Source organism: Piliocolobus tephrosceles, chromosome 7 (assembly GCF_002776525.5).
Source record: "Piliocolobus tephrosceles isolate RC106 chromosome 7, ASM277652v3, whole genome shotgun sequence".
In the NCBI taxonomy this organism is placed as follows: domain Eukaryota; kingdom Metazoa; phylum Chordata; class Mammalia; order Primates; family Cercopithecidae; genus Piliocolobus; species Piliocolobus tephrosceles.
Window position 1 is genome coordinate 40,151,218 of NC_045440.1, and position 13,376 is coordinate 40,164,593.

The 13,376-nt window shown below is 49.2% G+C and overlaps 1 protein-coding gene across 5 annotated transcripts in view; it reads right to left on the bottom strand.

The window, feature by feature from the left end:
* ANK1 (ankyrin 1) overlaps positions 1–13,118 on the bottom strand; it is a 143,319-nt gene extending 130,201 nt beyond the window's left edge. For all 5 annotated transcript variants that reach the window (XM_023214480.1, XM_023214478.1, XM_023214479.1 and 2 more), the window contains exon 1: positions 13,000–13,118. In XM_023214480.1, coding sequence (XP_023070248.1) covers positions 13,000–13,026 — 27 coding nt within the window. In that variant the 5' untranslated portion in view covers positions 13,027–13,118. The remainder of the gene's footprint in view (positions 1–12,999) is intronic.
* Positions 13,119–13,376: the final 258 nt, after the last annotated feature.

Genomic DNA, 13,376 nt, shown 5'->3' on the forward strand with positions numbered 1-13,376 from the left:
TTTTTCAGGTAATTGATGTTTGTCATTAAATTCGCTGACAAATATGAAAGGCAAGGAGAAAACCAGAAACATTTTGGACACTTTTTAGCATGCAAGTATATCTAAATCTATTCAGTTGAAGCTTTTTTTTTTTTTTTTTTTTTTTGCTTTCCACAAATGTTTTTATCTATAATATTTTTCATATGCACTTGGGAGCTAATTACTCAAAGAAACCTCATGGTGAAGGTTTTGCAAATTAAACAAACATCCTGCAATGCATCTGGGCTTTCAGTCTTGATGCGTACACGGTTTTTAAGGTGGTTTTGTTTTTGGTTTTCTGAGTTCAGAAGAAAACCCTGTACCTAGTGGAACGAACTATGTTCCTTCAACAAATCAGGGTTTCTTGAAGGAATGGGCAAAGCAGGTGATACAAAGTTTCCAAAAGCTGGGCCTCCCCTGGGGTCACACATGTGGTCAGCGGGCTTCCAAGGGTCCCATCTGAAATGCTTCACAGGACCTGGAGAAGCGACGCTGGGCTTTGCCAGCCCTCGAGCCCCGGCTTCTTCTCTTGAGTTTCCTGTTTCTGCCCCTCAAACGAAAGCAGAATGAGACTGGGCATGATGGCTCACTCCTATAATCCCAGCAGTGTGGCAGGCCACGGCAAGAGGGTCACTTGAGTCCAGGAGTTCAAGACCAGCCTGGGCAACATAGCAAGACCTCTTCTCTGCAAAAAATGTTTAAAAAATTACCCAGGGGGGTGGTGCATGACTATGGTCCTGGCTACTCTGAAGGCTGATGCAGGAGGATGACTTGAGCCCAGGAGTTCAAGGTTACAGTGAGCTATGATCACACCACTGCACTCCAGTCTGGGTGACAGAGCAGGACCCTGTCTCTAAAAGCAATTAATTAGATAATAAAACCACATGAAGCAGAATGATTTTGTGATTAAGGACTCTGACTCTGAGGCCAGCTTGCCTGGCTTCCTGTCCTAGTCCGCAGCTGTCTAGCTATGGAGAGGTGAGTAAATCAATCTCTCTGTGCCTCAGTGTCCTTATCTGTAGCCTGCAGTGACCTCACGGGATAACTATGGGGATGAAATGCGCTCCTGCCTGCATGGTTCTTCAGTGAGGCTTGGCTGGGGTCCGACCTTCCCCTCTTCTGAGTGTGGTCACTCCAGTCCCAACCACTGCTGCCCCTGCTCGCTGCGCATCCCTGAGGAGGGGTCTTCATCACTTCCGGTCTGGGCCTTCCTGCAGGCGCTGCCGAATTGATCTCGGTATCCAGGCTTCCTTCCTTTCCAGATCGCGCACTGCCAAGGGTCCTCCCGCTCAGAGTCGTCCATTGCTCCTTGGTGTTTTCCAGACCCTTTAAACACCCCGGCGGAGCCTTGCCTAGCCCTTCTGGGTCCACTTGGCAGCGGAGGGTCGGAGCTGACTTCACGCTTTCCGCACTGCCGGGCAGCGTTGCCATCAGCCGTACTCTCCGCCTGGGAGCCCTCCTGCGTCCCTTCTCCCTGCACGCTGGAGTGTCCCTTACAGACAACTTAAAGGCGCCTCCCTGCGGATCGTCCCTATTCCCTCCTTTGCAGTTTTCTCTCAAAGCGTTGTACCTCTTGTAGCAGGTTCCTTTTGGCGGCGTTGGTGGTCGAGGCACAGCCCATCTCCCCTTCCAGGCTCTTAAGTGCTTTTCAGAGAAACCACCACAGACACTGAAAGAATAGGAGGAGCTTGCGTCTTGCCAGGGGCCAGGAATTAGGAACATCTCAGAGGGTGGGCTCCCTGTAGGAGGCAGGGCTGGAGGGGCCTCTGCAGGCAGCCCTGCATGCTGCCACTGAGCCCTGAGAGAACCCAGGGGACCCTGTAGACAGGCTCCGCCCAGGTCACAGTCATAATAATGCCCCTGAAGAGAAAGCATCTTTATTGGTAAAGAAATAAAATTAGATGCAAACAAGCAAAGCAAAGATCTTTCAACAACACCTTCAGGCTGCCCCAGCCACTGCTGGCTCTGAAGCCATCCCATTTATTCAAAGGCTAGGGACAAGCCCCCATTGGCCACGTTACAAACTAACAGAGTCGACAGAAGGGCTCAGAACAGTTATCCTAATCCTGGAGTGGCTATTTAAGTACCTCTTTGTGCCTGAGACATTCGGAGCAATTTGCTAATCCCGGCCCAGCACTCACTACCATGCACCTCTGTGATGGTCGGTGCCACACACTAGCATCTCCGTTTCTCAGATGCAGGCATGAGGACACTGAAAACGAAGTGAATTTTCAAAACTCCGCAGGGAGACTATCTAGATGGAGCCTGGAAATTCAAGTCTCTCAATTTGCCAGTTCATCACTCCGCCTGCAGATGCTTTTTAACCAAATCTGAGAAACATAGTGGTTCTAATGAAAGGCTGTTTCTATGGCAGATTCCATAAAAAGAAAAGAACAAAGGTGATGGTGGAACAAGTTCCCTTTAACAAATCACTCAATGCAAGAAGTTTGACACGTTTTCATGGTTTCCCACACACTTAAGTCAGAGGGGTGTCCGGTGGTCATTCATTTTTCCACTCCACATGTATTTATTTAGTGCCAGCAACATCCCAAAGCACAGAGGGATGCCTGATGGGGGTCATGGCCTTAAGGGGCCCAGAGCGTGAGGAGCCAGGAAGCTGGACAGGAGGGCAGGCCCTGGCCTGGCCCAGAGGGGTGGGCTGGGCTTGGACAGGGGCAGGGAAACAGTGGTGGAGGGGCTGGCCCTGGGGGAGGCCAGTGGAGATGAGCAGTCACAGTTTGTGGGTGATTATGTAAAAAATGTGGGAAAAGTCCGCTCTGGCTGGTGATATTGAATGGCAATTCACACCCATTTGGTAATGAAAAGCCTCCCCAACTTATGGATTCAGCTAGTAGAAAGAGCTGGGCTTAGAATTCACACAGTCCTAGGTCAGACCCTGCCACTTACTGGCTCTCTGACCTATATTTAAGGGAGACCCATCCCCCTACCCCCAGCCCAACCTGACAGGGGTAGCTGGGAGAGATAAGGAACTGGAAACCGTGTGGTATCATATGACCTTCTGAGAGGTAAACCAGTGCAATCAACACAGATGCATAGCCCCAGCTAGCTTCAAACATCCTTGAAAAACTGGATGTCTCTTAAGTAAACAGCAGTCAAAACATGGCTCATCTGATTAAGGCTAAACTAAAGAAGGAGACAGAAAGTAGAAAAAAATAGCCAGACATGCTGGCCTGCACCTGTAGTCCCAGCTACTTGGCAGGCTGAGGTAGGAGGATCACTTGAGCCCAGGAGGTGGAGGCTGCAGTGGGCCATGACCACAGCACTCCAGCCTGGGTGACACAGTAAGACCCTGTCTCAAAAGGAAGAAGAAGGAAGGGAGGGAGGGAGGGGGAGAGAGAGAGAGAGGGAGGGAGGGAGGGGGAGAGAAGGGGAGGGGAGGGGAGGGGAGGAGAGGAGAGGAGGAGGAGGAAAAGAAGGAAAAACACCAGTGACCTAGAAATGGCTACCATAACACTCCCAGTAACACACCACCCTGCCCCTCAGTGCCCCTGGCAGAGGTTGCTAAGTTATCAGAGCACTCTTGCCCATAAGTCTAAAAGTGCCTTCAGAATCTCTCTCAACACAGCATCCCAGGCAGCTGTTATCAATTGGATTGGCGTTGACACTGGGCAATGAGACTCATTTTCTATTCCAATGTTGTTTAATCAGTAATTTGTAACAAACATGGTGCTCTCGGCTATGGGGCATGCATGATTCATCATGCTGTAGCACAGTCTTGACGACAGATTCAAGATGATGTCGCCTCCTGTTTTTCTGATTGCGCCCTTACCAGGACATTGGTTGTAACTGACTTGCCTTTTAGGTTTTCTTGATAGGACAGAATTCACTGACCAGAGAACACAAGTGAACAAGAACACAGAAGAAAGGCAGAGGAGCGGAGGATTTCTCATTGTGAAGTTGGAGTGCTGACGCAAACAACAACACCTGTGAGGTGCATTAAGTCAGTTTCCAAACCTGCTATCCTCTGGTTGTGTCTCAAAATCAAGCTACCGGAACTATATCTCAGACCACAAGGGCACCTGCATGATCAGCCAGTCAATATCCCCAATAAACAACTTCATTTCATCACTCTTCCTAGCTGCAATCTCAGTTTCCTCATCTGTAACATGGGTAATTTTTATGTGGCTGCTGCGAGCATTAAATACGCTGCGATATTTAATCACATAGCACTGTGGCAGGTACACAGTAGCTACTCAAGAACGTTCATGATCTTCCAGTTCCCTCTATTTAGGACCTCATCAAGCCTTACCAGTAGAGGGGCAGTATTTTCACTCCAGTGACCCCTCTTTGAGAGGGTCTTGCCACAGGGGGCTTCCTGAAGCCGTAATACTTTCCTACTCAAAACCTTTGTGGGCTTCCCCAACCCCGTGGATTAAAGACCAAAGTCTCAGGCTGACGTTCAGAAGCCTCCTCAAACCAGCCCCTCTCTATCTCTTCATCCTTATCTCCTACTCGGTCCACCCGACCTGTCCCTCAACACTGGGTCCCACACCTCTCCCAAACACGCAAGCCACACTTTTCATGAGGTTTTCTGTTTTGTGAAATTCTACAGATTCCTCAAGGCCCATTCAAAGTTCTCTTCCCCTGCAAAGCTTCCCTGGCACACTCCCTGGCTTTCTTGGCCAGAGTGTTCACTCTTCCCTGTTTCAGCCTCCATGATATTGTTCGAAAGTAGCATTTCCCACTTCTGAGAACAAGGGACTGTGTGATTTACTGTTTCCTACTCTATACATTCTGTTGGCCTGAGTCAAAGGTACGTGGAAGGTAGAAAGATCTTTTTTAAATTTCCAAAGTTCTTAGAAGGTTAAGAGTTATTGATCCAGAGAAGAACCTGTGATTCCAAAAAAGTTTATAAAATCACCAACATTTCCCAAAAGGTGGCTCTGATTTCCTGTATTGCTCACAGCAACCCCAGGACAACCATGATGGTCTTCGGTTTCCAGGTGCGGACTGGAGATGCAGGGAGGGCACGTATCTGGCAAAGGATAACGTCTAGAAAGCAGCAGAGCACAGGTTGGAGGTCAGCCGCTCTGGCTGCGGTGCCCACAAGCTGGACCATATGCTGTGCTGCTGGGTCCCTACGTTCACACTGCCAGCCTCGAGGCCCTGCGTGGATGGGTTCACCTGCACCAGGCAGTCTGGGTACTGGGACTGGGACTGCAGACTAGTGAGGAGACAGGCATCTAAATAACAGTTTCAGCATGACCAGTATGGTGAAGAGTGTCTGTCTTAAAGGGTTAGGAGACAGACGTGAGCTGGAAACCTTGCTGGGAAACGTAAGCCAATCAACTAACTGTTCAACCCTGTTTCCTCATCTAGAAATTGAGGACAGTGTTACCTACATCCGACAGTTTCAATACCACATTAAGATGAAATATATAAAGAAAGTTCTGTGCTTCTTGTATGGTAAAACTATATAATTCCACACACAAGGTTTGAAAAGCTGGTAGAGAGGTAAGGGATAAAACCCCAGGGATCTCAGGCCACACAGTCCAGCCAACTCCTGGGCCAACCCTGTCGCCACCTGGATGACGCATTCATGAAAAAGGCGTTCAGAATCCGGGTAATTCCTGTCACCTGCCTCCAGGTCCACTGTAAGTCCTACATCACTCACCAAACTGCACTCTCCATGCTGTGACAGGCCAGACTGTCCTAGGGTATCTGACCACTTGCGAAGGATTTTTTTTTTTTTTTTTTCTGAGACAGAGTTTCACTCTTGTCACCCCCGCTGGAGTGCAATGGTGCTATCTTAGCTCACTGCAACCTCTGCCTCCTGGATTCAAGCAATTCTCCTGCCTCAGCCTCCCAAGTAGCTGAGATTATAGGCACCCACCACCACACCCAGCGAATTTTTGTATTTTTAGTAGAGACGTGGTTTCACCATGTTGGCCATGCTGGTCTCGAACTCTGGACCTCAGGTGATCCGCCCGCCTCGGCCTCCCAAAGTGCTGGGATTACAGGCATGAGCCACTGCACCCAGCTTGGGAAGGAATCTTGAGCCCATTCCTATCCTAACTCAGGGAGCGAGCTTCCCCTTCCCTCCTAACCACTGCACCAACACCTCTGCACCTCCCCGCCCTCCCAATTCATGAACTGCCCTGAATCTCACTCCTGGTGTATGCCTAATCCTCAACTAATCCCACTAGTTCCCTGCATCTGTACAACTCAAGATCCTATTATACAGCTTTAAATGCATGCAATTAATGGAAGCCTTTGAGATATAAAACCCCTTTAACAACCTAAGGAATAATCTCTGATGGTGGAACTTTAGACTTCCTGGCTAATGGGGGTTGGGGGAGATATTCAAGGACTACGAAGACATTCTGGCATCTTCAAATCACGCCGTGTAGACAGAACATTAGCCAGCCCCAAGCAGGACTCAGACATGTTAGAGGTTAGATAGATGGCAGATGAGGAGCCTCTCGCCATTGCCTCCCTTTGGAGAAAAAGCAAACTACAGGTACACACCCTGGCCCAGCCCAGCTCCCCCACCCAGAGAAGAGGTTGCCAGAGTGGGCAGAGAGCAGGACAGAGGGCACCAGGCAGTTGCACGAGCTGCTAATAGGTTTTCTGAGTAGCTGGAATCCGCTCCACTGTTTGCAAATCATCATCACCCTCAATCAGTGGCTGCGCCCCTAGGTGTGGAGAAGGGCTGGGCCTCTGCCAGCCTCTTTTCAGCTTTCCTCAGTACTAACTTTTTTTTTCTGAGACGGCCTCTCCCTCTCGGCTCACTGCAACCTCCGCCTCCTGGGTTCAAGTGATTTTCCCGCCTCGGCCTCCTGAGTAGCTGGGATTACAGGTGCCTACCACCATGCCTGGCTAGTTTTTGTATTTTTAGAGATGGGGTTTTGCCATGTTGGCCAGGCTGGTCTCAAGCTCCTGACCTCAGGTGATCCACTGGGAGGCAATAACTTTCTTTTTTCTTTTTTTTTTGAACAGAATCTTGCTCTGTCTCCAGGCTAGAGTGCAGCTCTGCTCACTGCAACCTCCACCTCCCAGGTTCAAGTGATTCTCCTGCCTCAGTCTCCCGAGTAGCTGGGACTACAGATGCGCACCACCGCCATGCCCAGCTGATTTTTGTATTTTTAGTAGGGACAGGGTTTCACCACGTTGGCCAGGATGGTCTTGATCTCTTGACCTCGTGATCCACCCACCTCAGCCTCCCAAAGTGGTCAGGCACTAACTTTCTGAAGGAAACTGAAACCAGGTGCCCTTTCTTCCAAAATATTGCTTCCTTTCCCACTTCTGGAAAGGGCATAACAGTGTTCTGACCAATATCACCCTGGGGGAAGGCCAAGAGGCTCCCTGCTGCCTTCCAGACACCACTGGGGGGCCCAGAGCTTTCTCAGGAAGAAAAACCCTTCCAGGAGTTCCTGCAGGAGAGAAAGTCTGGGGGCAGAAGGTCGTTTGCTTGCTTTGTTTTTCCTAATCTGTCTGTAAACAAGTTTTCTGCACAGGCAACACACCCTGTCTCATTCCTGCACCACCTTCCCCTACACGCTAATAGGTTTCAGCAGCTGCTCAGCCGGGCCCATTAGCAGCAGTCAGCCTTCCTCCTGTAATGCACTTTTCTTCCTGAGTCCCCACTGTAAATTCAGGAGATAAATCAGCCTCTGCTCAGAGAGCAGCACCCGAGGGGAGGGTGATGGTCAAGGGTGAGTGAGAGGCAGCGGGAAAAACAATGCCACTTCTCACTAGATTTCTAATTGGTTGTCACTGCCTGTCGGAGAGTGATGACAAACACCACACTTGCCCCGAGAGGGCTGCAGTCCAGGCTGGGCTGTGCCGAGAACCCTTGGCCGGCGGGGGCGTCAGGCTGTGACCACCTACTCCCGCACGGGGCCAGCTTGCAAATTTATTTTCCAAATTTTCCCAACATCAATTGGCCCAACATTTTCCTAACAGCCAAAGCTCACGATCTGGGCAAGCGAAGGAGAAGCAGGAGCTCAGACTCATTCATGGGTTTCCAATTAATTCATTTAACAAATCTATTTTCCAGCCTCAGGTTCAAGACCTTGGTCGAAGCCAGGGAAAATAAGAGGAAGTGACTCAAAGATGAGTCAGATGGAGCTGTTGCCCGCCTCCCGCCCGCTCACAGCGTGGAGGAGAGATGACATATATATAAATAAGCGGGGAGATGTGGAAAATGAGGAGGGCCCTGAGGGAGGTTCTGATAAAGTGCAATGAGAGTTCAGAGGAAGGAGAAACTATTTTATGAATTTAAAAAAATCCCAAGAGCAGAGTATCTAAAAAGGCATCCACGCAAACCCTAGAGCAATAATTTTCAATCGCAGGTTTGTGAGCAAACTGCTAAGCAGTCATCAACCACGAGGTGTTCTGCAAATAATTTACTGTTCGTTCATGAATGCAACCAACATTTAATGAGCATCTACCATGTGGCAGGCACTGTGCTAAGTGCCAAGGACACAGCAGTGAACAAGGCAAGCCCGAGTCCCACCCATGTGGAGTTTCTGAATATTATATAAAAATTTCCAAGTGCAGTCTGTTGAAGGAACTGACAGTGTCCTGGAACAATTATCGTGAGTAAGAAGTAGTCCAGGGCCAGGTGCGGTGGCTCATGCCTATAAACCCTGTGCTTTGAGAGGCCAAGGAATGAAGCTCACTTGAGGCTGGGAGTTTGAGACTAGCCTGGGCAACATAGTGAGACCCCATCTCTACAAAAAATACAAAAATTAGCCGAACGTGGAGGTGCACACACCTATAGTCCCAGCTAATCAGGAGGCTGAGGAAGGAGGATCACTTGAGCCCAGGAGTTGGAGGCTGCAGTGAGCTATGCTTGTGCCACTGCACTCCAGCCTGGGTGACAGAGTGAGACCCTGTCTCAAACAAACAAACAAACAAAATAAAACAGTGCAGGATCAGGACAGGAGGCATCTCAGGAAGGAGTCTACACTGTCCTGAGAAAACTGTGAAGCGGCTGAAGATTTAAAGCAAGAAAGAGAAGTGGTAAGATTTGCCCTTCTAAAACAGCACTTTGGTTGTGTGTGAAGAATGGATTAGAGGGAGTGAGACCACCTGTAAGAAGACCACTGCTAGTTTTGAAAACTTAGAACACATTCAAGGTTCCCCTTTATCACAGCGCTGCTCTTGCCTGCTTACACCTGAGCTTTCTTGACAGCTCATGCTCCAGAACCTTGGTCCACTTTATCCATGCCAAGGTCCCAAGAAGACCACGAAGGATCTTCTGCAGCTGTGATCACAAGTTCATATACTACATATGAATTGTGATTTTATAGTGGCTCCCATCTCCTTTTAAATATTACCAGTGGTAAATTATTAAGTAAGAAGCATCTATTTTCTATTTTCACTATCTATTTTCTCATTAAATAGGAAAGTGTAAGAGAGAGGGGGATTATTAATACCCAGGTATGGTCATGAAATATGTCATGCAGAACAATGTCAACAACCAGCCCTATGTATCCCAGAGGGAAGCAAGTTGAGAACAGTTGCATTAGAATTGCATGATAACACCATTTGCCACACCATATCAGGTGGTTTAATTTGGTAGCCCATCCCTACAAAATGTGAATCCCTGGTTTCAAAGGCATTAGGAAGTCATAGATATAGGTAGAAGTCAAATGGTGCCATTTGCATCATACCAATACTGTCTAATGATTCTCATCTCGCTCGAGGCGGAAGTAAAATCCCCATATCAATGTACAAAGCCCTGCATTTTCTTCAGCTGTGCCCCTTTCCCAGTCTCTCCGACCTCACCTCCTCCTGCTCCTCCTGCCTCACTCTGCTCTAGCCACACTGGCCTCCTGGTTATTCCCATGACACACGCCTGCCCCAGGACCTTTGCATGTGCTGTTTCCTCTGGAGTTGGGCCTGGTTGTCTCCTTCACCTCTTTATCCAATGGCACCTCACTGAGGCTGTCTCAGAGCACTCTATTTCAATTGCAGAACTCCCCACATATCCTATTTCCCTTGCCCGCTTCCCTCTCCCTCAATAACAGGACTGACTTTTCACCTTTCAACAGAATGTAGTTGATTCCTTTATTCTGTTTTTAGTCTGTTTCCTTTCCCTGCCGGGAAATAAGCTCTGCAAGGACAGAGTTTTTGTCAGTTTTATTCACTGCCATATTTCCGGTGCCCCAACAGGACCTAATACACAATAGGTGCTTCATAAATGTTTGTTAAAGGTTGTTTTGTTTGTTTGTTTGTTTCTGAGACAGAGCCTCGCTCCATCACCCAGGCTGGAATGCAGTGGCGTGATCTCGGCTCACTGCAGCCTCCACCTCCCAGGTTCAAGCGATTCTCCCACCTCAGCCTCCTGAGTAGCTGGGACTACAGGCACACGCCACCATGCCTGGCTAATTTTTTGTATTTTTAATAGAGATGGGGTTTCACCCTATTGACCAGGCTGGCCTCCAACTCCTGACCTCATGATCCATCTGCCTCGGCGTCCCAAAGTGCTGGGATTACAGGCATGAGCCACGTGCCTGGCCATAAAGGTTGTTACACAGACCTCGAGGACAAAGGTTTTTAGTCACTTTACCTTTAGAAACCACTCTGTTTTCTCTGTTCATTTTGTCAACAACAACAACTGAAACCCTGCTTTTCTAAATATATTTCAGTTTGATTAATCTCAAACTAAGTCAGCTGGTTTTGCAGAGACACTGGCAGAACCATTTTGGGGTGAGAGGTGGCAACCTGGGTTTAAAAACCATTATAGACCAGGTGCAGTGGCTCACGCCTATAATCGCAGGACTTTGGGAAACTGAAGTGGGTGGATCACCTGAGGTCAGGAGTTTGAGACCAGCCTGGCCAACATGGTGAGACCAAGACCTAAAAATACAAAAATTAGCCAGGCAGGGTGGCGCACACCTGTAGTCCCAGCTACTCAGGAGGCTGAGGCACAAGGATTGCTTGAACACGGGAGGCAGAGGTTGCAGTGAGCCAACATCACACCACTGCACTCCAGCCTGGACAACAGAGTGAGACTCTATCTCAATAATAATAATAATAATTAAATAAATAAATATAAAAACTAATTACAGCTGCACAACGGAGTATCACTGAGGCATGAAAAGGAATGAAATCATGTAGCAACATGGATGAAACTGGAGGTCATTATGCTAAGTGAAATAAGCCAGGCACAGAAAGACAAATACTGGATGTTCTCAGTCATACATGGGAGCTAAAAAAGTTGATTTCTTGGACCTAGAGAATAGTATAATAGATACCAGAGACCAGGAAGGGTGGGTGGGGGGCAAGGAGAACGAAGAGAGATTGGTTATGAGTACAAACATACAGTTAGAGAGAAGAAATAACTTCTGGTGTTATAGCAGATTAGGGTGACTATACTGTAATAGCAACAATACCATGTACATTTCAAAGTTACCAGAAGAGAGGACTTGAAATGATACCAACACGTAAAAATGATAAACATTCAAGGCCGTGGACACCCCAAATACCCTGTCTTGGTCAGTACACATTCTATGCATGAGACAAACACTCACATGTATCCCACAAAGAAGTAAATTATTATATACCAATAACAGAGAAGAAACTAATTATAATTGACCCATAAAGTCAAGGGTGAGCTGAGTATAGGGATCCTCATTACAATAACCAACTTCAAGCCTCTGTCCCCTTTGCTAATGTTTTCATAACCGAGTACCTCACTTCAGTCTCACAGCAGATCATTTTCCAGACAAGGAAACTGAGACACAGAGAAAAGTGGCTTGAGACTGTGACTTGGTTTGTGAAAGGAGGCTAATTTTACCCATTTTTTTTTCCATTGGCCATCCTTTATTCCTGCAAAAGACTTGTGTTTGAGTCTGAAGACAGTTCACACATTACACGGGACACCTGCAGTCACCTGCCTCCTTCCAAAGTTGGCTATGAGCAGGTCTCCAAGGCTCACCCTGAACCTCTGCCCTAGAGTGGCCCTGTGAGAGGAAAAAGACTCTACGAACTTAACCTGAAGTGCTTGCCGCTGGTGGAACTAAAGCTTCCTCTACAGAGCCTCCCCATCCTTAGGGGGAAAAAAATCAACCAGGAAAGGCAAATTGTGCAGATGCCACTACAAAGAAATTCCCGCTTAACATTGCTTCCCCTGCACCCAGCGACTTTTAGACAAGCAGAAGAGGAGATGCCCTGCCCGCGACTAAACCAGACTCCCTTTCATTTACTACCCTCTCAGCGTGTGGCCTGATGTCCAACTCTGGGCTCTGAACCCATCACCAAACTAAGAATCGTACCCAGCACAGGACACTGACACATGGTGCAGGCTGGCCATGCTGCCAGGCAGAGATAGGACGGGTCCTATCTACACAGGGAGAACGAGAAGGCTGGGCTGGCCTTGCTAAGGCGCCATTATCACTTGAAAAATATCCATGAGAGCCTATCTCCCAGGGCCATACTACTGCTCTTTTCCTTCCTTGGTAGACGTCTTTCCCTCCATGAATTAACAACATAAATCCAAAGAACCGAGCAGGTGTGACCATGAGACCACCGGCCTCCGTGGGTCTTTGAGAAAACGAGCCAAAGTCCCCTTCCAAATGACAGTGGCAGCCCCCTAGCCGGGAGGCCCACTCCGCAGCCTGTGATGATACACCTACAAAACGCAGTTTAGCTGACTCAAAGGAAAGCTTCTAGGATCTCAATAGATTTGGACTATAATCCAAAAACCATCCCTCCTCAGCGCTGTTGCTGACAGGACATAATTCAGAGACCCAGGTAGTTGGAACTCAATTTGACAGCAAATCTCTGAATGTAAAATCTATGTACTGGCTTGAGCTAGTAGGGCTGAGTCCACCTGCTCCCTTCAGCTACAAGGCCGATGTGCCGCTCTGCTAAGGCAGGGAGCCCGCGAGGAGGCAGGGGGCTGCAAAGCTGCCCTTGCCCGCGTGCTGTCCACCGGAGCGGCCTGGGTGGCCCCCTCCTGACATCCCCGCCCCCATCCACCCGAGCAGCCAGCCGCCCAGTACTCACTTTGCGGAAGCCCACCGACCAGGGCATGCCGGTCCCTCAGCAGGGGCCCGCCAAGGGGCCCTCGGGGCTTGAGGAGGAGCAGCTGGGGCTGGCTGACTCCCCGCAGCCTCTGCGGGGCCTGTGACGTACGGGCCGGGCCCCCGAGGGCCTTATCGGCGCCGGAGGCGCGCGCTATCGTGACGGGCGCTCCCGGCATGGGCGGGCGGAGGGGTGGCGCCCGCCTGGGGACCACAGATTACAAGAACACCTGCCCCACCAACCCCAGGCGGCCCCGCTCCCCAGGCCTCTGCCGGCGCGGACCTCTGGGTGCCCCGGGATCGGGAGCAGCCTGGGAGAGCTGAATTCAGAGCCCAGAGTTGGACATCAGGCCACACGCT